We start from the raw sequence: 25,112 nt of genomic DNA, 5'->3' as shown, positions 1-25,112 counted from the left end.
GATTATTTTGGTTGCTGTGATTGAGGTCAGGAGCTTACTGATGGCACTTGTGCATGAATTTGTATGTGCTCCTCTGAATTTTCACTGCAGACTTTGAGATATTTCTGCTGTTATGGGAAACTGCATCAGGCAGTTTTGTTTTGGCTTTTGGGCATATATGTGATGCTATTTCCTTATAGCCTCAGTTTTGATATAAACTTCCCCTCTGGGAATTAAGATCCATTCAGTATGTATAAAACTTTCATATGTAATATCATACTTTTTTCATTGCTGTCTTCGAAATATAAGAGCAGGCTCCAGATTCTAATGAAGAATCTCTTGCCTTCATGTTTTATTAAGGCTCTTGTGCTATGATGCTTGGGATGAGTTCAGGTGAATGAAGGTGGACTCTTTAATTTGTAGGTCATTGTTGCCTTCAAAACATCTGAATATCTGCCATTTTCCCACTGATTTTGTCTTGCTCATCTTGTCACTGTGTTTTGCCCATTTGGAAACATGTGACAGATTAATGCAATAGAGTTTGTGCTGTTGCTTCCCAATAAATGCATTGGTAAGCCACGAGATCCTACTTGTTTGTCAAGCATATTTATAGTTATTTAGTCGTATAATTCTTTGTAAGATGGAACTGGCAAACAAGGATTTAGCTGAGAATTAGAAATGAGGGGAGTTTTGAAGTCTTAAAAAGAAACAATAGGTTAGCTTTAAGTGAGAAAAAGATCTTGACTAAAGCTACCATATAGTGTTAGGACTAAATTAAAAAAAAAACAAACCAGCACAACCCAAACAATCGAACAAAACCAAGCAAGACAATTGTACTTAGCAATGTTCAATCTGTAAACCTGACTTATTCAACAGAGTCTTTTCCAAAATTTTGGAAGCTGCAGTATCCCTTTGGCACACACGTCCTCATATGGCCACTTGAGTTTGCAGCAGCATCTTTCCTTCAGGAGGATGGTTGTAGTTATCTGCTGAAAGTGCTTCTGTTCGCTCTTGCACTCTGGAGGAACAGCCTTTCTCAGCAGCTGGCAGTGGTTTGCCATCTTCCAACCGGTGTGAATACTTGGTGTCCTGTTCTTGCTTCCCTGTCTTGCAGGAAATGAACAGCAGCCAAACCATTCCTATGTAAGGCTTTGTGACCAACACTTTTGAGACACCAAGTGAAAAGGATGTAATGCCAAATTTCAGGATACTCTTATGTGGACTGGATGTTTTGGATTATGTCTTAATTTTCTAAAATAAACTTTTTAATTGATCGGTTGTGGCTAAGCAGCAGTTTATTATTTTCCTGAAACAAAAGCCAAAGGACACCTTTATATCTGAATAATGCTGGTGGTGTTATAAATTTAATTCAGGAATCTAAAGTAATTGCACATACTTCAGAAGCTGATGAGACTTATGTGTGACCTGGATGTGCTTTATGTTAGTATTTGCTTCAAGGCTAAGCGCCTTTACTTACTAGATGCCTTTACTTATTAGATCATACCACCACAGTTTGGCTAAGTTAGGATGATGCTAGAGTTTAGATCTTGTGCTAAGGATCTTTTGTGTTGTATTGGGCAAGTCTACATGGAAATTATTTTTGTCAAGTATTCTTTAAAGTGGACTTTCTGTAGCTTTTTGTGTTTGGTGTTTTTTTTTTTTTTTTTTTTTTTTTAATAACCTGCCAAGTAGTTGAATCATTGAAAAGACACAGGTAGAGCCATATAAATGTAACACTATAATAGTTACTGCACTGCTATTTAAAAATAATTCAATAGCTGAGCATCTCACTGTCATTGCAATTTATTTTTTCTCTGAATTAAGGAAATATTCCTCTTCAGCTTCTCATAAGAACAGTTTTCAGAAAGGTTAAGTGGGCAAATGTTACTGGGCTACACTGTAATGTAAACTGGTTGGGAACTGAACTTTTGACTCTGGATCCATGTCCAAAGGAGCCAAACATTTTTAAAAAGTCCAGAGCAGTGTGAGCTGGTGATACTGAGGTTATTCTGCCCCTCTCTGAGGTTTCACGGCTCGGGGAGAGCCAGGAGTGGAGCTGTGACTCCTAAATACATTCTCTCAGAAAAACATCTCCTGGTGGTGTTTGCATGGGGTGCAAATCATGTAAGAAACGAATGCAGTGGGTTACTTACAAGCACCAGAAGGTTGTTTATGACAAAAAACAGGGTAGTGCTTCTTTGTTTAAGGAGGAAACACTTCAGGGTCTAGCAGATTGATAGCATCTATTTCAAAAGTGTGGTGAGTTGACGTGCTCCTCCAAAAGAAGAAAATGGCCTGACAGATCACACTGCAGTGAACAGTATGACATTTTCTGAAGTGTGGACCCTTAAAGAACAGATTTTCTCCAAAAATTTAAACTGTATCAATAATTAAAAAAAAAAAAAAAAAAGGAGTATTTCTGGGTGTAAAAGGTTGAATCTGCTACAATTACAATTCTTTTTGTAGTATATTAATGAAATGGATGCTTGGCAGTTTTTTTCTTTTTTTTTAAATTCCAAAATAGTCTTTCAGTTCCTCTTGGGAAGTATAGTTGCTTAATTTCCCTTGTTTGCTGTGTAACCTACAGATGTTGCAAGTGTCCACTTCATTGTCTCTTTCCTTTCTCGTCCCCCTGCTCCCACAAAACATGCAGGAAGTAATTTTGGTACTGCGAAGGATCTTGCAGAAGAAATAAGATCATTAACATCTGAGAAGGAGGGGCTGGAAGGACTTCTCAGTGAACTGTTGATTCTGAGTGCCAGAAATGTCCGAAAACTAGAGAGAATTAAAGATGATTACACCAGACTGAAAGAAGAACTTGAACAAGGAGAGACTGCCTTTGGTAAGTAGTTCATAGCCTGTTACAGCTTTTGCTCGGTCATGAGCTCCTAGGAGCCTACTGGGTTTGATGAATCACGCTGCATGTCACAAAACATGCTGATTATTCTGAGGAAAGTTTGACCAGGACCTAGATAAGCAATATGCTGAATGTGCTTTCAGCTCTTTCCACTGGAGGTGGGGGAGGCTGAGGGGAGAAGAGGTATCGCAGCAATACACAGCTTCTTGAAAGCCCGGTTCTCCAAAACTTTATTTTCTAAGCCCGCTTTTGTAATAGTGATGATGACGCTGCTTATGTATTCACATACAGGGAAACATACAGTGGTTTTGTGTGGGAGCAGTAGATGTGGCTGCCTGTGACAACAGCAACATATTTAGTATATATAACTAAATATTTAGTATATGTGTAACATATTTGGTGATGGATCATGAAGGTATGAGGTGCAAGGCATGCCTGGTTCTGACACAAGAGTTATCTGAATGAATTTATGTTTGCTGGGGGGCTTAAACAGCTTGCCAAATGCAGCTCTTGTGCTTGGATTGTAGTGTCATGGTGGAATTGGGGAAGTTCTCTGCAATTACTGGGAATGCTACTGACAAGTTAATAAATTGCAAAGTTGTTCCTAGACTTGGCTTATTCTTTCCTGTATCCCCTGTCCTGAAGTTAAGCAGTTAAAGTGGCCTTGCTGCTTGATTAAATGAAAAGGCTGAGTAACATTTAGTTGACTACAAGTGTACAGTTACTATAGTTACCTCTAAACAGCTGAGTATAAATCTGAGAGCTACTTTAAATCTAGGGGTTTGAAATGCCTTTTCTTCTCAGGATCTTATGAGCAGTAGGTTGGGATAAGAACTTGCTTTTTTGGAATCTATATTAAAATTCTAAAAATGATTCCTCCAATTAGTGCATTGTGACCCAAACCCACAAATGCACATCAGGCAATGCTTCCTCGTTGCCTGGATTTGCAAGTGAGTTGAAGGAGGGTTCTGACCTTCTAATCTGTCCATTTTGTTGCTCCTTTGTTTCTAGGACAATTAAATTGCCTATAATACACATGTACTTCTCGTTCTGTGTTTTTCTTAAGCAGGGTTTTAAACAAAACCTGTGCAAGGCTGTTGCTGAAGCAACAGAATTGGTAGCAGTTCATAGACTCCTTTTTCCCCTTTCACACTTATGTAGCTGTGATGGGGTGTTTTCTTGTTCTGACCTCTACTGTCGCACAAGTTATGACAATAAATTGCAAAAAACTGGGTGTTTACTATGTAGATTGTTCTTTTATTGTGATTCTGTAGGCATAAGGAGAAATTTGTCCTTGTGTAAAATAAAACTCTATCAAGCAGATACTAGTCACAGATACTAAAATGAAATCTGAGATCTTTCCTTTTCCTCATCCTTGCCCCCTTTTGTATGTGATCTACATCTTTTTCTCCTTTAACAAATGGCAACTCACTTTGGTTTGACAACACTAGCGTGAGTTTTGATACCAAAATATTTAACTGAATATAAGCCTTCTGATAACACTCTGGAAAACAGTTATACAGCTTGTGTCTTGGAGATGGCATCCACTTTTACAAACCAGTTTTTATTTTGTACAGCACTTTTCTGTTTGGAGAATAAAGCATAAACATTGGAATACAATTTTGTTACCATCTTTTTTTTTGCTGTTGTCTAAAAGAACTGGAGATCTGTTGGCTTTGTTGGGTTGGGGTAGCTGAGCTGACTTGCTGCGTGGCTTCAGGCTTTGTGTTCATTTACACCAGTAAAATCTATGTTGCTGCTGAGAAAGGATGTTTTTGCCTTTTCCTTGTGTTCCTGCCCCATCCCATACGCCAGCTCGGTGCTGACCAGAAACATGATGTGAGCTGGGCATTAGCACGCCCATGAGACCCACCAGTCTGTGGTGGGAACACCAGCGTCAGCATGAGGGATGCCCCAGGGGTGTGGGGCTTGTTATACAGGGGGTGGGTCTGTGTCTGTGTGTGGGGGGGGGTGTTGACCCATTAGTTTTTGTGATGGTGTGATTTTGGTAGTGTTGTCTGGCAGGAAAATGCCTCCTAAAATACTTCTGTTCCTTGAGCTAGTAGTGCAAACATAGGCTCAGCTTCTCTGTGCCGTGGGTAAAATTAGTGTGAAAGATACCATTGCCTGGTGCAGCCCGTTCTGGGTCAGTTTGACTTCTCCCTCTTATAGCTACAAGCCAGGGAGAGAAATCATTTCTCCATCTTACTCTACTAGCCGAGGATGTTACTGTCCTCTGGCCTTTGTTACTAGCTGTCTGCCCAGAGTTCATTAGGGAGCCCTTCTGGCCATGCTAACTTAGAGCAAAAACGATGAGGGCTAGGCTGGCTGATCTGTGTCCTGGCATGTAGGAGCCTATGATTCCTCTTTGCAGCATGGTTATACTATGCTTTGGCTCAACTTACAGAGATGTGTGTCTGTCCATAAACTAAACATAGGTTGCTGAAAGTAATGCAGAGAAAGCGGTCCCTTATGCTCGTTAAAGTCAGTGGGTTTGAATGTCTTTCACTGTAGAAAGAAGATGCTTAGTTTTTCTTTGGGAAAGGTAGTGGATCAATGTTGTCTTCTCTGATTCTTGCTTTTTTGTTGTTTCCGAGGCATAATCTACTTTCTCTGCATCAGGAGCCCTTCCCTCTTTCTTTCTTTCTTTTTTTTTTTTTTTTTTTTTTTTTTTAATATAGCACCTTAAAACCTTCTGCACAGGTATTCGTACACATGGCTGTTTCTAAATCATCTGCCACTTTAACTGTTATATTTCATGCCTGTGAACTTCTTTAAAACTTATTTTGAATTTATTTTTTTTTAACTGGAGATAATCCTGCTTTGTCTGGAAACATTAAACAAAAAAAAAATTGAAATGCTAAAATGTGTGTATGTTTGTCTTTGTCGTGTGTATAAATTGGTCACCTATTTTTTACTTCATTAATAATTGTTGATTTCTCACAGTAATGCAGATATAAGGAAGCAGACGTCAAGGGAAGAGACTTAATCACACAATAATCAGAGCTGTAATTTTAAATAGGACACATCATTAGCATGTTAATGAATTTTCTCACTCTGTGCCAGCTGCCCAAGTATAAAAGATATTGCAGATGTAGTGCAAAAATCAGGCTTGGCTTACTGTGCTGAGAGCTGTCAGTGCTCCCTATAAAGGAGATTTGACAAAAATCCTTTCATATTTTTAGAGATGCTCAAAAATGTGTTTTCCCATTGGATAATAGAAGCATCGACAAGTAGACTATATATTAGCATTTTAGGATGAATAGTACTGATTTGCCCTTTAGACAGTAACTTTCTTCTGGGGGCTTCACTTCATCAGAACACTTCTATAAATGTGATCAATTGTTATTGCCGTTTTACAGATAGGAAAGCCAGAGACTCGGGGGTCATGTAATTTTACCTGGAATGGTGGTGAAACAGTTTCCTGATTGATGCTCTAGTAACAATCATGATTGAATTAATCACTTGCAGTAAACAGATTTGAAATCAAATGATACTCTCTGTGACCTTTACATTCTTCTAGACTGCAGGTATTTCTATAGCCTGAGATGTTCTGGGAAAATCACTGAAGGTCTTTGTGCTTTACTGTTGAGCAGACCTGCCTTATAAAGTCAGAAGTTTCTGCCATGGTGAGAAAGAGAACTGCTTTGCAGCCCAAAACAACCAAACCCATCTTCCAGACCAGTGAAGCTTAATTACTTGCCTGTCTGCCAGACTGCTGGATTGTGCTTATAAATCCTGGCCTTGGGTTGATTGGCATTTGTAACCCAGGGCTGGAAATGAAAACTACCCTCTTGTCTCAGTTTCCTCATTACCAGTACTGACGGGCAAGTTTTCCTGCCTCATTTGCTGAATTCCTTTTCTGGCTGCACTCAGCCATTTTCTGCCCCTATTACACTTTTGGGAAAGCGTCTCCTGGTAAATAATGTATGTATGCACAAAACTAGGGGGGACTGTATTTCATGATCTAAATTGCTAGGTTGTGCTTGCCAAGTCATCTTAAGTAGAATCTCTATACTGACTTAATTTCTAGAGGAAATATAAAATAAAAGCTATCATGCACATTAAAATAGCTTTTTTTACCCTTTTTAAAAAAAATGTTTGGAGGCTGTCATTTCAGTTTCTACTGCTCAACTTGCATTGACGTTATTGAGTTTTGTTGTCTTACACATGGCTTGTCTAAGAACTACAACTCTTACCAGCCTGCTTGTAGAGTGAAGCTTTCTGGAACTGAACAGATATATTTATTAAATAACAAATTAGATGTAGCAGGAGGGTTTCTTAGGAAGCTGGAATTTAATTTTAACGCTCAGTTTTTCTTTCTCTAGTTCAATGTGCATACTGTGAACGCTTGCACAGGATATCATAGCATTTTGTTCTTTAACAAAAGAGAAACCTATCCAAGTCCATTGTTTGGTTTTTTTTTTTTTTAAAATGTGTGATTTGGCTTAGCTATTTAAGAACAAAATGTGTTCAGAGTGTATGTCGAAGAACCTGGTCTTTTTACAGTCACGACTCAAAAAGCTGCATATTTGGCTGTTATGGAGGATGCAATTAATTAGTGTAAGCTTACCATCATGTGGACAGCAGAAACCACTAGTGGTGCTGCTTAAAGTAATACTGGCTTTGCATACTGAAATATTTATGAAAAGCAGGTTCTGTACTTCATACGCAATTGTATAGGATGTGATTTACCAAACTGTTAATGACCACTTACTGCAAAGCATGTTTAGTCTCTTTCAAAGACACATTTTTATTGACAGCTTCAACACTGAAAGCCTTATAATAGAAGCATATGCAATGTGCTTCCTGCTGGGAAACCTTTTTTTTTTTTTTTAGTTTAAATATTTGTTTTTAATAATAGTTGTTATACAAAAGCTTCTCTATGTCTCTTTGTAACTGATTTTTATAATGCTTTTTGAAAGTGCCTAAAGATTTATTGAAAACTTTATACCGATTTTAATTATTTCAGAAACTACCAACTCAGTGTCTGCCCATGACTTGAGAAAAGTGATTCCATGTTTTGCTTTACTGATTCATTTTTTTGGGTGGTGGTTTTAATTTTGTTCCTCGGTGATGGTTTTTCTATCCCATATAGGCTTTCCATATTGTTTCCACGGTTCATCCTGTGTCTGAGTGATTATCTGATTCTAAACTGAAAAGCTGAACCTTTTGATTGCTTCTGTTTAAATAAATCATTAAAGGAGAACCACATAGTGTGTAACAGATGGGTTTCCATGAGGAAGAAGCTGTTCTGAGTCTCATTGTGTGTCCACTTCTAATTTGTGCAAGGTCATTACGTTCTGCATGTCATACCTATATGAAATGCTTGTTGTCATTCAAGTGAGTGGTGAAATGGAACAGATTATTGCTTATGTCTACGGCCATCTCTGTTTAAACAGTGATCTTGTCAAATTTGGCCAACATTCACTCTGTTTAGCTTTCACAAAAAGTATAAACCCCTCAGTGGTGATGCAGGAATGGGACTGACACTGCAGCTGGTAGCATCTTTTATTCTGAGCTGACATTTAGCTCATGCTCCAAAGTGGTGCTCAGCAGCCTTTTGTCGGGCAGCATGTAAAAGCCAGGTCCACATAAGGAAATAAAAAAAAAAGAAAAAAAAGAAACAAGCAACAAACAAAGAAGCCCAACCTTGCAGATCTCCTTTTGTGTTGTCATGGCCAAATACAGCATGAGTAATTGCACTCTGCTCATCAGTATTCTCTCTGCTGTTTCATTTGAAAAACTGGTATTTCTGCGTTTGCTTGGACTTGTACTGTTACGCATATTGCGTGCTTCTCTGCATTGTAAGCATGATGCTCATTTTCTTGGGTTTTTAAGGCACTTGGGATCTTTTATGTTAAGCATACCCATATACATCTTTTGATCTTACAGTTCTGTAACTGTAGTCACTGCATTTTGAATTGCTACCAAGATTTGAGGATAAATTCAGACTAATGGTTTTCATTCTGTCATGTTTCCACAAAATCTATATAAAATAAGTGAAAACATTTTAAGTAACATCATCTCTGCTAAATAATATTTAATTGTAAGTCGTTGAGGGTTTTGTATTACGGAATTGACTTTGATAAATACTATCTGTACAATTTAACAACATATAAAGAGTAAGTTCTGCTAAGCATTTCCTATAACTGAAATGTGTAATATATTTTTACTTTAGGCATCAGTTTTTGTCAGGATTGAAAAGATTGGAAACCAGTCTGTTTTAGCATAATTAAGTTTGCCATATGTCTTAAATCACTTGTAATTGTGATTATAAAGGTCATCTTGTCTGGTGTTGTTCATTTAAATATGTAAAATACTTTTATTTTCACTTGGAGGACAGAGGTTTAGTTTATACAAATGCAGTGAAAGTATTAAATTTAATCTGCCCATTCTGTATAATTAGGTGCAAATATCTGTAATGCAGGAGATTCAAAGTATGTGTTCAGGCAACTTGAACTGACGCAGTAGCTTGGTTCAAAGCCCACAGATATCTATGGGAGTCTTGATCAGGCCACTTCTCTGTTGATGCTCAAAGATGAGCTTCTCTCTCTTTCTTCTGAGATCTGATGGTATTAACTTTATTGAAATGTTTTACATACCGGTGTAATACTCTTTCTTTGTAGACAGCAGTATGACCTAACAATGTGCAGAATGACTCCTGAAATGACCACGTACTGGTTTTGCAGTTGTAGAGGTGGTTATGTACTAGGTGCAAGAAACAGAGCTTGGTCTCTTCAGGAAAAATGATGATCCCATCCTTAACTAGGATAAGCAGTAGAGGCATCAAGGTTTTCAAAGTTGTAGTGCCACAGTAATACAGAGTGGCTCTGTTGGGATGATGGAAGTGCAATTTGATGGTGAAAAGTGTTACTGAACAGCCTTCTGCTGCAATGAGATGGGCAACCTCAACCCCATAATGCAGCAGATGTACTTTAATGCGCTGGTGGACGTGCAAGCAAGCAAGCAGAAAGTTCTGATAGTGTGCCAGGCAACTTCTTCCCTTACATCTGAAATGCTATTGCCAGCTATTGTGCATTAAACTTTTGGGGCATGTGCAATACCAAATTATTCCCGGTTTTCCATCTCTGCCTCTAGGTTTCTGCATTGCTCTGCGTTTTTAGTTCAGCTGCTCCAGCTGATTGAGTGGCAACAGGATAAATATGAAGCAACAAAGATGAGTGAATCTGGAATAAATTTGGAAGTGTATACTACCAATTTTAATCATTCCTCATTAGATTCTCATTCTGCAGCTGCATCTTCTGTGATACTGGTCTCAGATTGAACTTTCACTTTTTTTTTTTTTTTAATGACTAAAGCTAGTTTCAGAAGGAATGAGATGTTAAGATGCCAGAAGGCTAGGATTAAAAAATAGTGTTGGTAGGCTCGTTGGACAGATGGGACAGGTTCCTGTATGCAATTAAAACTACTTTAGCATGACAAGTAGCCCTGGTGATGACCAACAAATCTTCTTTAAGATTTGCCACTTCTGGAGTTGGAGCAGATAGTACTGTCATGCTATCGAACTTTCTATGTTATTGCATTGTGAAGTGTGCTTTTTCCTGGTGGTTTCTACATGTTGTATGAAGAGAATTCAAGTTTTGGTGGAAAGATAACGTTGTGTTTGACTGGAGCTGCTCAGAGGCAGGCAGAAAGGTGGAGCCTATCTGAGGATGGTGGGGGTGCTCAGAAGACGAACATAGAACTGCTGGCATAGGTAGTTAGACTTGACAGATAGGATCAAATTACTTTTCAAAGAAAGGTAAATACTGCTTTCCTCGTCTCACAGATGAGGTAGAGGAGACACTCAACTGGTTTTGTGGTTCTGTTCACTTTGCCATTTCATATAGATGCTGCCTGTATGCATTTGGTCAGGACCTGTTGGATGGCATTGTGCTTGACAACTTGATCCTGAAACAATAACAGGATGGAAGTATGAGAACACTGTTCGGCCTCTTAAAAACTTGAAATTTTATTGAAAAAGTCAGTAAACTGTGGGCCTAGCATTCACAGGTTTCTTTATTTTAAGTTCTATTCATTTTGGTTTTTATTCGCAGAGTCATACACCAGGGTTTTGCTTTGTCTTCTTGATTTTTTTTTTTGTGTGTCATTGTTCAAGTTACGTTAACATGGCATGATACTTTCAGGTCCCAAAAATGTGCAAAGGGCTCTTTAGGTTGACGTGCCTCTTTTACTTTCTTTTGAGGATAAGTGTAGAGAGGGACGGGATATTTAAGGAATAGCTTCTGTTTGTTTTCTAGTAGCCCTTCAGTGAAACCAATCTCAGGCAGTTATCCTTCCAAAGAGTCAGGCTTTCTGCAGATTGAATATGAATATAATACAGCATTTTACATTCAGTTGATGTTTTGGATTTTATGTAATTTTTTTAGCTGTAAGCAATCAAATGTTGTTTTGCGTCATTTGGGATCACTGATGTAAAATCGATGTCCTAGAATAGGATTATACTGCAGCAGAACTGGAGAGTGAAGATAATGTTTAACTTTTTAGTTACAGGTGTTTTTTTCAGGTGTATGTATTTTGATTCAAAATCTTAGCACATGAATACTTCTCCACGCAAATGTTTTCATTAAAGTGTTTTGGCAGTGTCCTCAAGTTACAGCATACGAGTCATACTGAGTGCATGCAGTTCGTAAAGAATTGTACCTCCTTACGTTGGTGGTAAATTAACCTCAGTGACTGAATGAAAAGTCAGGTAATTTTCTTAGGTGTTACCTTTCATCTTTCCTTTGATACTGACTGGCAATATTCAGGTACAGCATCTGGGAGTACAAACAGCTAAGCAAAAGAGACCCCTGGGACACTATTCCATTTGGAATACAAGGTGCCCGTTGTGAAATGCAGGTTTTTTTCCAGTTTTTGTTCCTGTTGATTGTCAGGTACAGAGTCTTTCTTTCTTGTGGTTATTGGTTTAAGGTTTTCTGTGAGGTATTCGCAAATGCAGTAGTAGAGATACAAGCTAAATGAAGGTTTCTGTAATTAAGATACTGGAAAATAGGGACATTATCACCCTCAACTGACTTTTCACTTAATAATTATATACTTAAAATGGTTGAAATGACTGTCTGCTGTGTAGCTTGTTACTTGAATCACCACAGGGTTCCAAGTGTGCTGCAGGCTTTATACCCACAGATACACGGATGTGTAACCAAATCTGGAGTAATGGAAAATATTTATCGAAAGATGGGGAAGGTATAATATCTGATGATAAAAACAGAATAAACCCACTGAACTTGTAGTCCCCTCTAAAGCAGCTGTTTTTTTTCTCCAAAATTATTTTAATGCTGCATGCATTATCCTAAAGAAGGCTTTGCAATAGAAAACCTCTTCCAATTCACATCTTTTACCAAGATACAAAACTGGAAATACAGTGAATTTAAATGAAGGAAAGAGATTATTTGTTCTGACTATGATTCCCCAGAGCAGACGTATTTACAGTTCTTGGGGTTTTTTCTCTAAGCTTTTTGTCTTTTTCTGTGCTTCCATTAAGCCTGAACTGATTACTCTGAGGCAATAGAAATCTTATTATTTAGAGCAGAGTTAAGTACCTTGTCTCCCCTGTTCAGGAATGGAAAGTTTTCATCCAAGAATTTTCTTCTTCCCTCTGCCCTTGGAGAGATAACCTGGAGTAAAAGACAGAAAACCAAAGAATTACTAATGCCTGAAGTCAGGAGCTGGAATTCTGTATCCTTCAGTTTGATTTCTCTTCTCACCGGAGCAGGAACAGAGAGAGTTTGCTCATGTTTCAGTTCATTTGTGCCACGGTTTCCTTGTATGAGTGGAGGTAATGGCTGCTTCTGTTACAATTTTGTGAGGTCTGTGGTCCACAGACTCGATACTTAAGCGCAGGAGATGGTAGCAGCAGACAATAGTGTAAGACCAGGGTTCTTACTGCCTATAATTGCACAGAATCTGTGGTCCATGTGCAGCAGGTGCTAGTGATTAGTATTTCTGATTACCCGCCAGATTTCAACTGATAGGCTGAGGTCATGTAAGAAATGTAAGAAATACATCAAACTAGGTATGTGAAAGACTATTCTTTTGTTGTAGTTGTGTTCGAACCCTGGTTTTTTTCTTTATTAAAAAAATATCGTAGTAGTCAGAATAGAATTAAAACTTTGAATGTTGCTAACTGAAAAAAAGATTCAATCATCATATTTGCAGAAGATATGTTTAGTTTGATGTGCATGTTGAAGGCTTGGGTAAAGATAAACAGGCAGTGTTTGCCAAACTGCATAAGATTAAACAGTTCATTACCTGTTGGAATTATCAGCTGGAAGGCACGCTGCATAATTTGGACTGCAACCTTTATACACTTTTGGCTGGATTACACCTCTTATCTAGTGAGGTGCACTGAAATATAATTAACAATGCGAGCTGGAAATGACAGGTTGAAACTGTGTGGATTTTTGTGCAGATAAACAGTCCTATATCTCGATTAGAATTCATAGTAACATTTTCTCTACTAATTCTTTTCCCCAGTTCTTGTATTCTGAAACATTGTACAGAGAAAAATTACCTGTGCTCTGTGCCAGAGAAAAGCAAACAGGCACCAGCCGTATCTCCTGTGGGCTTGACTCTAAGAACCTTTGGAAAATGTTAAACCCTGCAAAAAACCAGCAGGAATTGCAGATCTCTTGTATTCTTGATTTTGAATGTTTTGTTTGAGAACTTTGAAAATACATGGAGGCAAAAATTTTGATCCTTTGATATCAGTAAGAGTTTTGTCTTCAGTTTCAGCAGAGTTCAGGGTTTCACCTGTGGCATTCTGCTATACTGAAGCAGCATCGTCTGTTTCTGATCTGAGGCGCTTGGATGCCGGTCCTCTTTCTTTGATGGAAGTGTGGTCCACATAAGAAAGAGCAGAATTTGGTTAGGAGTTCTTTTAACTAGGAAATCCTTCAGCTTTGTTACAAAGTGATACATTGTGCAGTTGGTAGGCCTCTACTGTTAAAGAAGAAACAAGTATTTCATTTTGTAGCTTTTAGGCTAAAAGCTAATTATGTTGATTTTAGTTCAATGAATTTATAGCCCTTTGACTTTTGCAATGAGTTTTTTATTTTAGGACAGCGTTTCTCTGTAGTTAGAACAATATATATTTTTTTTTTACGAGACAGAGCATTTGCAGTGTGATGTTTTCAAAAGAATTACTTGCAGCACTTATTCTTTATACTGCAGTAAAAGAATGACCTGAATGAAATGTATTGCTGTTGTATTTTCAGGTTTCCAGTATAGGATCTTGTGGGTATATAAATGTTCTTGTTAATTCTCAGCTAGTGATCAAAATAAAAATGTGTATGCCCCAGCAGAAAATGTTAAGACTCTGATACGAAGTTCATTCCTTCTGTTCAGTACCTGTGAAAAAAAGGGGTGTAAGTACTGGTGTGACATACCATCATTCATTACCTCATGAAATCGTCAGCCACTTTCTTAGATGGGAAGGTGTTATTCCAGTGGGAGAGGTGGCCTCTAAATGAGCCTTAGACACTGGCTGAAATATCTGAAATGGTATTGTCCTTTCCAGGACCTTAGATGGCATTAAGGAGGCATCAATGTGAATATTCGTTAACTTAGCCCTTTTTTCTCCATGTACTTTCTGTTTACGTGCTAAGTAATGACAGTCTTGAGAAAACTTAAATAACAACTTTAAAGAGGGACACAGCTATTCCTACAACCTGCTGGTGCTGAACAGGGCTTTCAACAGTTTCTGCCAGTACTTGGCATAGTCTTCTGGTAGCCAAAAAAGCCTGGATGGTGTGTCAGTGTCGTAGCCTAAAGATACTTCATGAGCAAGTTGGCCAGTACTCAAAAAGATTTTGCCTACAACCTGTCTGCAGTATGGGTTATAGACCAGAGGAAACTGAAAAATAAAGCCCGTGTATCTGGGTAGTTTTTGCCAATGAGTCTGGTTAAAACCAGTTGCAGGTATGAGCCCTATTGTGCCGTTGCAGGCAGCCTGGGATGGTGTTGTACTTCTGTTCTGGTAGGTAAGAGCATTCTCCATTGCCTGGAGTTCATCCTGAGTGGAATGTGAACATATTTGCACAGATCACAGAATTGGTTTGGACAGCAGTTAGAAGAAAAAAAGAAATTTTAGATTGTCGTGTGAGCTAGTGGAATGGAATCAGTTCTTGCAAAAATTGGAGAGAATTTGTAGAGTAGTTGTGGGAGATTAAAGGGAGAGAATTTGTAGAGTAGTTGTGGGAGATTAAAGGGCTGGGAGACAGACCTAGTTGTTGGAAGGCTCAAGATGCTTAGTGCTTCATCAACAGAAGTGTGAGATCATGTGGTGGCAGTCTGCAGCTACCTGCTTGGAGACCAGAACTCTAGTGGAAAGATCTCTCTGGTGGCGCACAAAACCAGAAGGGATCATTTCTAATGGCTAGCAATTGAAGCTTGACAACTCTAGATTAAAAGATGAGTTCTTCACCTTTTAACCGGCAGGACAGTTAGCTTTTGCCAGAGTTCAGCAAAGATTGTTGCAAATTCCAAGCAACTGTTTGGGTTTTTTTACACCTAGTTCCAGCTGGAATGAATTCAGAGAAATTGTATTGCCTATATTTTGCAGATGACCAGGATGAGGGAATGCAATAACCTCTGTTAGATTTGCATTCTGGAACTATTGTTTTATCAATATAATGATAACTAGAGAAGCAATTCCTATATTGGCATTTTTTTTAGATTAATGAAGCCCAATGCAGAATGTTATTAACATTTTCTATTGGTGTTACAGTTCACTAGGTTCTGCAGTAACTCCCAGTTCTCTTCCTTCCCCTTTTTTCTTTCCTTTTTAATTTACTGTCTCCCAATACTTTTTTCAATCTTTACGTGTTTTATTTCCTTGTGCAGTTTATGCTATATGAAATTGTTTTCTTACAATTCAATAATTCATTGAAGTTTTATTCAGCTGCGCTCCTAATCACGTGGAGCACAATTTCACACCTTTTCCAGGGCAGTGCACCATTCACCAAGACCACTTTCTTTACCTGATTTATTTATTTTTAAAAGAAGCTGCCATGCCCAAGTCTTCTCTGACTTGTTTAATTCCTCAAAGGCACAGTATGTAGGTGTTACTTCATTCTTATGCTGCTTGCATTTTGCCTCTCGTGGTGACCCCTGCTGAGGTTACTTATGTAGCATATGAGTGGATTGGTTAGGGAAATGGAGACCGCAGGAAAACACGGGAACACTCCAAAAGCATAGAGCATTTTACAAGCTGACTGCCTGACCTTGAAAACCAATATTCACTGTCTAAATGGGAAGATGTATTCACAGTTTTGCAGGATAAAGTACCAGGGTACCAGGATCTTTTCCTGTGTTAGAATACTTTGTCATAGTACTGAAATGCTGAACTGCAGCTGAGAACCATCAGGGTATATGTTTATTAAGTTAATTTTGCTTCTGTAGCATCCCCCTGTGTAGGATGCCAGGCATTTTATGCCTTTCAAAGAAATATAAAGAAGCAAGAAAACCTCCATCTTTTAAAATTCTCTTGGGTTTTGGGAGTTGCTTTAAAAGTTCTGAACCCCCAGTCTTTGGCATTCCTATGTTTATTTTATACTCTCTTTCTATCACTAAGCTTTCTGTGAACCATGTGCTTTAATACTTACCCATCTCTGATAAATGCCATACATCTCTGCAGCAGAAAAAGTTTTAACCTCTAAAATCTGAGCATTAAGTTGTCTACAACTTTTCCTTTTTTCTTAGTTGTTCTTCCTGCTTAGGTTTACTTTGATTGTAAGCCTTAACTCCAGTTACATGTATTTTCCCTTTATTTATATTTTACTTTTATCTTTCCTTATCTATGTTCAAACCTTTTGCATTTTCTATAGTCCTTTTATTTGCATCCATGTGTGTGCAAAATAATTTCATTTAATTTATTATGCTATTCTCTCATTTGTTAGTTTTTCTGATGCAAATGGTTCCTGACATAAACTGCACAGACTTTGCTGTTTTACTATTCTGTAAATTATTTGTTACCTTTATTTTTCCCCAGTTTAACTGAGCTATCCACATTTGATGCTTAACATTACTACTTTTTAAAAAACGTGGCAGGCTGGTTCCTTGTTTCAATCCACATGTAACAAACCTGAGTTACAGAAAGATTCTTCATTCTACTTGCGTGATTTATGGACTTGGATAGTTAGATGGTTGCTCTAAAAATTGCCAGTACTTGCTGACAAGTATTTTTACAGCCTACAAGTTTAGTAGAAGAGAATAAGCCAAATGGGAAGCTATTTCTGCTTCTTTCTTCTGTGTGCAGAGATCTTCTCCTCACTACTCCAAGAAATTTCTTCAGGCTGTATTTTACTATTTGTGCAGTGTAAACCAGCAGGGACTAACTGACTGTATTTCACTCCCTCCTCCTAGCAGCAACGTATCTGGAATTCTCAAAGCAGAAAGAAACCCATCTCGTAGTGCTCTGTACTGCCAGATCCTTTTCCTGTCCCAGGTCAGGTGGATGCCGTGATGAAGTGCCTTCACGCAAAATTCTGCTTTCCTCTGCTATAAGGTGGTCTGCCCTTGTTAATGATAACCAGGCTAGAGACAGCACTCGGTGCAGCTCTCGGGTACAGTTTCCTTATCGCAAACCTGCTATTTTTGTTACCCTGCCCATTATCCCTGTTTGATGTGGTGCTTAAAAGGGTTTGTGGCTGGCTGGTCCTGGCTCAGTTGTGCCACTGCACATCAAACGTGTGTTCCCTTCGGCAGTGTTTTCCAGGTTTCCCATCTGTTCTTTCAGTTCCCTGTTTGAAAAAGGACCATCTTGAGCTGTGATGAAGTACTAAGCTCTCAAGGTAGAGTGTGATGATCCCACAGAGGAGTATTTTCTCTTATGTTAAGCATCGGGGTGCTCAAGATGACTTGGCATTGGAACAATTCTTTCTGTCCTTATTTCCTCGATGGAGTTTTGCTGCTGAACAAGTAGAACTGGTGATAAACTTTATACCCAAGATATTTCTGGAAATTACATTAGCCATAAAGTTTAAAAAGGCAAAAAAAAGATACATTCCTTGAAACAACCTACCTAAAATGATTATGTAATGAAGAATTCTGCTTCAGTACATAGAGTATTCTTCAGGGAATAGTCTTAGTCTGACTATTGCGAGCTTTTAATGTTATGAAGTGAGTAAAAAGCATGGTAATAGAAGAACTGCTGTCCAAGAATAACTCTGTAATAAGAGGTTAGGTAGGAGATGTTATCTGACTGTTTAGCAGTCGAAGGTCACTAGCACAGGCAGAACTCATTTAGCTTTTGTTCCCCATCCTTACTGTAGGTGATTACTTTCTTCACACAATATTTTTGTTATTTTGGCACACTGTGTGACTGACAGCAACCTCTTTAACTCTTCCCAGCTTTGGCAACCACCAGCCTCTGTGAAATGACAGTCTCTCTGTAGGTTTTGATAAGGCGTTCTTTAAAAGAGAGCTTAATCTGCCATCATTTATTTTATTAAATTGAAATATGTTCTTGCTGCCCCCTTTGCTGCGAGTTATTGCTTCAACAATCACAGGCCCATCTGATTTACTGTAAACAGTTATAACTGCAGAGTAGGTATGTGGGCCGTAAATCGGTTGGAAAACGGGAGCAATTTGCTAGCGGAGAGAAAGTAACATTAAGTTAAGCTATTGTAGCATTCACTGGAGTCTTGTATCATCAGCTACGCCAGCTTAGCTAAATATTACAAGAAGCTTTATGCCAGTTGTTGTTTTGCCGCTTACTTGGTGCCTGCCTTATCGGAGAGCACCAAGGTGGGACGTGGCTGCCTGGCAGGGTGTGGGACTGCCTGGGCTCCCTGAGACGGGTGGGAAATCAGCTGCCGTGATGGAAGAGGGAAGGGGCCGTTCTTCCACTGTCCTGAGGGGGCAGCTGTGATCTGGATACTGCAAATAATTTATTTTTCATTTTGTCTAATGAACTGGAAAATTGAGGGAGGAGAAAAAAAAGCTTCAGTGGGAGAAATCGTGCAGGTGCAGGGAGGAGGCATCAAAACTGGGGATTCATTTGAAGAGAAGGTATTGTAGATTGGAAGAAGCTCGTGATTTAGTAATGCATGAAATGTTTCTTTCAGCCAAAAGCAAAGCTTTAGTCTCCTCCCCTTGCAAACCTCCAGAATCAGGTGAATTCTGTTTTTTTTTTCCCCCCCCTTAAGAGGTGGGAGTTCAGTGGCCCAGTGGTTAGGGTGCTGTCTTGGTGTGCAGTATCTGGATTTAATTTTTCCTGTGTCTGGGATTTGAATCCACCTGACCTGCAGGACAGGGGCAAAGCTGGAGAGGGGTGGTGTGTCCCAAGTAGTTGAATGTGCTCTGGAGGAGGGATTGTGCGATCACCTCTGTGTCCCGACTGCCATGCTAGAGCTTTCTCCTTTTAGGGGTTGTAAAACTCATCCTGTTTTATCATTCGTTGCTTTTGCTAGTGCCAACTGTCTCTGGAACCATGGGAAGTTGTAATTATGCGATTATATGATTTATTGCTTGCACTCAGCAGCCGCTCTGCATTGCCGTTTCTGTTACTTCTGAATTGGATCCATTTATAAGTTTGATATTCTTACAAACATCGTGTAAATATAATTACAGGTAGTGTTACGTTATTGGCCAATCTCATTTGGGAAAAAATTAATTTCAATTTTAAAGTTTTTTTCAAGAACGCTTTAATTCCGAGGAAAGCCTCATGTTTGCAGAGTTTTGTTCGGGGTGTGGGTTAAAGAGTCACGATTTTCCTACCGTACTTGCTGCAGGGTTTTGCCCAGTGAGGGGAAGCACTGTGCTCATTAAGGCAGCAAATGTCAAATTTTACATTTTTTTTTAAAAAAAAGGAGAAAGCTTTTTAACATTCTCTATTTTCCACATAATACCATTTATCCTCGCCTCCAAACGTGCCTTTTGACCTTGGTGAAAGGCTGTAATTAATCCGCAATTAAAGCAACGCGAGGCTTGCGGCGGCGGCAAGCCACCTGTGCCGCCAGGGGGCGCCATTGCCGCGCCCGGCCGGGCTGAGCCGCAGCGGACAGCCGGGGCGGCCGCCGAACACCTGGTTTTAGATGGTTGTTGCGGGTTTTGAATTGCGTTTGGTTCTGCCCGAGCGCACACCCGGCTGCAACGTTCCAGGTGGCTGTCGTCTTAACGATAGATGAGAATTAAGAATGGTAATAGGGGATATTTTATTTAAATCCACTTCTTTATCTTTCATTACTTATTCACATTCTATTATACCCCGGTGCTAGGTTCAGAACACTTGAGGACTTAACAAGGGGAAAAATAACCATTTAAATTTGGGTCTTCTGTCAGCACCTGCCCTGATGGTAAGTTTTTAAAGCAGTAGTGCAGCACGGAAGAGCTGGAGCTGTTTCGCGTGGGGGAGGAGGCCTCCTCACTAACTTAAAAAATTTGTTCAAGTTGCACTTCCAGACAAAGAGTTAATCCCGAAAGAGGAAAAGACCAACTTTACGTAATTGGGTGAGAAAGTATCACAAACAGGTACTCGCAGACCTCCTGTGTCCTGCTGAAGCCCTGCCACTGAGCGGAACCTTCTTCATTATGCTAATGATAGACTCTTAAAATTATCACGGGAGCAGAGAGGGAGCATGGCACCGTGTATTTCGTGCTGCTTCTGCTGCTGCCTAATGGAATAATGATATTCTGCATTTCCTAGATGCCTGTTCAAAAACAAGAGCACCACAAAGTGTTTCTTTATTTCACTGTTTTTCACTTTATTTCACACACAAAAAAAGACAGTTTTTCTTGTAGATGCTGAATGGAAAGGGGCACAGTGTACAGGCTGCAGAGTAAGTAGAAGTGGTGAGAAAATTTTTCGTGAAAATTTTTTTGTAAAAACTTGGCCAAGTCTTTTGATTAGTTGAGGCATTGCAGAATGTTTTGCTGAGACTTCTGACTCAAGCAAAGGATGCGAGACAGACAATACAGTGGTCTGGGAAACGAGATATCCGTGTACAGGTCCACGTGTGGCTTCTTTCAGAGCTATCTTGGATGCTGATTTCTTCACAGAATAAGGTGTGGAGGAGTAGAGCGGTCACGCTGAGCCTCTACCCTTGTCTCTGCACTAGATTTCCTAGGGTGGATGGATCCACTTGCAAACAGATACTTTGAGAGGATTAATGTTTCTTGAGACAGTGACCAGACGAGTCTGGGCATTGTCTGACCTGACTTCAACATACCAGAATGCTGCTTTGAAACTGAATTATTACCCCTGGTCAGTGCTGGTGATGCTACAACATGTAATGAAGCCAAACTGTAAAATGTGTGTGTTGTCATGAGTGACTGAGCTGCACAAAGTGCTTTTTCATAGAGGACAAATCTCCTCAAATGTCACTACAGGGGGGAAACAAGCAGGTCCATTGACACTGCTATAGATTTGTTTCTGTGTAGCCACAGTATGCATAAAATTAGCCTTGTGTCCATGATAATTTTTACTGACTGAGGTGGAAGCACCATTTTCCTTTGTTGCTTGTGGGACCTGAGCTTGCTAAGAGAGTTTATTTGGTTCTTAACAGCTGTGTTTAGTTTCAGGACAGCCAAATGCTTCATGTATTTGCTAGTGAAAGGCAGGCCCTTCCATGTGTTGATTTCTATCTTCAGGATGAAGTCTTCACTCACAGCAGATTTAGGAGTTGTTGGTAGTTTAGATAAAACGAGTTGTGGGTTGCTGTCCGCTTCCCTACAGCTACAGCACAACCTGTTGTACGTAGTATTTTATACCTTGATGGGAATTGCACGTGAGAACAAGTGCTGCGTTATCAGCATGGCACTTACATTCTCTTAGGCTTGTTCCCCGAAAGTCAGGATTTGGGTTCATTGGAATAGTGAAATGGAATCAGGCAGGGGGATGGTGTAACTGCGAGTACTAACGCTCACATTGTGTGCACACGGACTTTAGAGTGTCAGATTTAACGTCTTTGTAATCCATTAAGATGACATATGTTGTTAATGATTTTAATAGTCCTCAAGTGTCTGTCTCTTGACTACTTAATACAAATTTTTGATTTTTAGGATCTGTGGTATAAATGCAATTCTGGTTTCCATGAGTGTTGTTGCTCACCTGTATCTTGATATGACCATGCAACATACCATGCTAATATTGTGTCAGACTTACTGTGTTGCTAAAAGTATTATCCATCAGTCTGAACTAGAACCCAGTGACAGTGTGTTAACACTAAAAAAATACGTGGATCTGTATCAACAGGTAACCTAAAAATATCAGTAATTTGCCAAACGTGTATGGTTTGGGAAAAACCTTCCCTTTCAATATAGTTACTCTCTTGTAGATGACACAAACAGCTGATGGTTGCTGGTAAATCTAGTGTAGCGTGTTCTTAGCAAGGTAGTGGATATATAGAAGGAAACAGCCTGTAACAAAAATATGGATTCTTTTTTACTTAGTATGCACTACCTGTGTGTTTTTGGAGCTCCGCAAAATTGCAGGATGCGCATGTGTAGCTAAAAGCCTCATCAGACTGATCGAAACATTTATAAAACACTCCTGATCAATGGAGTGAAGACAACATGAAATATGTTTCGAGGGAGTTATTATTATCTGTGAGAATCAATACAAATCTTGCAGGCGAATTACTGTTTCAGAATATGATTTGTTATGTTGAGGTATGCAGCCATTTTCCTTTCAGTGCTAGTGTTTAGCTATTTGTTTAGCAGTAAGAGGAAAATGTGGATTTCATAGTCAGCCATACTGAGATGGGTTTTTTCCTTTCATTTTAATTTTTTATGAGTTCACTTTACTAATTCTACTGTGTGGGAGATGGGAAAACCTGCCGTTGGACTTCTAGTTGGGCTGCATTGCTCTCTGGACTTCTCTCTTGTTTTTCTTTGGAGACGAACACCAGGTATAAGATAAAAAGTGGATGGTTTTATTGAATGCAGGTTTCTGGACCCCTTTATGTGCGTTTAAAATGACAACTAAGAATGAGAATAGCTTTTGAAAGCTAAGTCATCATCACCCAACTATTCCCAAAATACCATGGTGTGTGGGATCTAGAGCCTCTGTTTTTTGAACCCAGACCCTTGCAGTCAGCAGTTTCTCTTCCCATGGGTTTGTGTGACTTCTTTACGTTTTTTTATAAAAAGGACTTCTCACCAAGCTGTTTTTCTGTTGAGCTTTGAGCACAGCTTTGTTTGGTCTGTGTATATTGGGACACATCTTTGTCTTCCATCCAGAAAGGTTATCTAGGTGGAAAGAAGTTAATTTAGGCAATTGTCCTTAAAAGACCACTCTAATTGATGTCTGTGCATGCATACAGTTAATCTAGCGTGTCCAGAATGACTACCCAACTTGTGCCCTAGTGTCTCCAGTTCGTGCTGAGACTGGGCAAGGGCAGGAATAAGAAGCCAAATGTCTGTTACGTGTGATTACTAGAACGTGTATGTCCACAACCCTGCCTGTATACGTACAAGTAGTTTTGTCTGTTTGGAATGCAAATTATTGAAGTTGCAATAGCATGCAAAACTGGTTTGTTTTGTGGGGTCCCCCCCGCCCCAGAACCTAATTCTACAGATTTGGCTATTTTTGAACTTGCCTTTTTCAAGAGAAACAGTGGGTACTTCAGCATGGATGTCTGTAGGTGAGCTTATGGACCTTGGCAAACAACAAGATTTCTACCAGAATGGTAGAAACCAGGATTTGTCCTTCTGTATCTCAATTTTGAATGCGCTGTGAACACAACTAAAAACAATTTGTGAAGATCAGTTTAGAGAAAAAAAAATTAATCAACCCTCAATTACAGTGTGAACCCTGAAACACTTGGCTATGGGTTTTTATGGAGATGGTGGGAACTTCTGGCATCAGGATGAAATGAGGGAGTTGGGCGTGAATGGGATGGAAACCTTAAAGAGTGATGCAAAAAGAGGCTGGGAGTCTCTTACAAGAAATCTTAGGAAGCAGGTTACTGTGTGATAGTCCCTGTTTCAGCTGGGTTTGATTCTCCAGAACCATGATGCAAAGCAAAGTTGCTGTGGAAGCTGCTGTGCCAACAGCACTCTTTCATAGTTTGCCCAAGTAGTTTCTTTTGTGTAAAGATTTATGAAAGTCATTCCAAGAGTTGTGTTACTGTTTTGCTGTCAGATATGAATGAGATTAAAGCTGTGAAAGAGATCACTGGAATTCAGCATATGATTAAACTTCTCCTCTTGAAAAATTTTATGACAAAAATGCTTTTGGGGAGGAGTTTATGGAGTGTTCAGAGCTTATGCCCAATAACTAATGTGACTTACAAACTGTCTTAGCATGTAATATAATATGTGCATACAAGACATTAAATTGTAAAGTTTTGAGTCCAGCTAAAAATGTTGGTTTGATCTTCACGGTAAGTTTCAAGGGCTGCAAAATCTTGTGGAAAATGCTTGTTAGTATTCATTGGTTTTGCCCAGAGGACTCCATTGAACCATTGATTTCTGACTTTTTGTCATTTTAATCATGAAGGTGGTGTGATAGCTCAGAACTTGAAAGGGCTAAATTGTGTGTGGAGGGTCTCTGAGGCTGTCAAAACAGCAGTGTTAGTAGTGAGGGGTTTTTAGGCACTGCATAGGGCTCATTGGTTTCCCGTTGTCTCTGAATTGTCTTCTGGTTTTTGCAAGAACATGCATTTACTGACAGCGGAACAGATAGCATCTCTTTTTTTCCATGCTGCTGGTTACTACCTCCTTCTACCACCAGTAGGCTTTGGTTTAGCTTCCCTCATGATAAAAATTGAGTTCATGTTAAAAGCAGCAGTTGCACGTCACTTTGCAGGCCAGAGAGCCCTGAACAGTGTTCAGTTTCCTTGTTTAATTCTAAAAGTTTGTGAATTGAAAGCAATGGCATTCATAGGGAGAACTTTTCAGTTGTATGTTGTCTGTAGTATCTTAACACCTTACACAGTTGCTGCCACTTCTCTTTTCCTTCACCCATCTTCCCTCCCGGTGATTTTTTTTTTTTTTTTGTGTCCCTTATTTCCCCTGATAATCAACTCACTCAGACACCGATGACAGTCTTTGGGTTTTCAACTAATTTCTAAAGAAAGAATCAAAAAATTGCTTTGGGAATCTTGCAACAAGGTTAGGTTTTCCATTGCAATCCCAATCTCAGATTTGTTTGATGGGATTTGTTGCAGTTATTCCTTACTTGTTGTTGTGGTATCGGTATGCTAAATATTTTTTGTTTCAGTGCAATTAGCATATATTTAAGGCACCCTAAAAAAGTATTTTAAAAAGTTAGGGAAAGAAATCCCCTCCAAAATTGTCCCAAAAG

At 39.2% G+C, this 25,112-nt stretch overlaps 1 protein-coding gene across 2 annotated transcripts in view; it reads left to right on the top strand.

Moving 5' to 3' along the window:
• The window catches only part of DISC1 (DISC1 scaffold protein), a 204,441-nt gene that overhangs the window by 93,988 nt on the left and 85,341 nt on the right, over window positions 1-25,112 (top strand). For both annotated transcript variants that reach the window (XM_040598953.1, XM_040598952.1), the window contains exon 9: window positions 2,633-2,821. In XM_040598953.1, coding sequence (XP_040454887.1) covers window positions 2,633-2,821 — 189 coding nt within the window. The remainder of the gene's footprint in view (window positions 1-2,632; window positions 2,822-25,112) is intronic.

The sequence above is a fragment of the Falco naumanni genome, chromosome 6 (assembly GCF_017639655.2).
Source record: "Falco naumanni isolate bFalNau1 chromosome 6, bFalNau1.pat, whole genome shotgun sequence".
NCBI classification, from domain to species: Eukaryota; Metazoa; Chordata; class Aves; order Falconiformes; family Falconidae; genus Falco; species Falco naumanni.
Note: the sequence above shows the minus strand (reverse complement) of the source record. Positions and strands in the feature narration are given on the sequence as shown.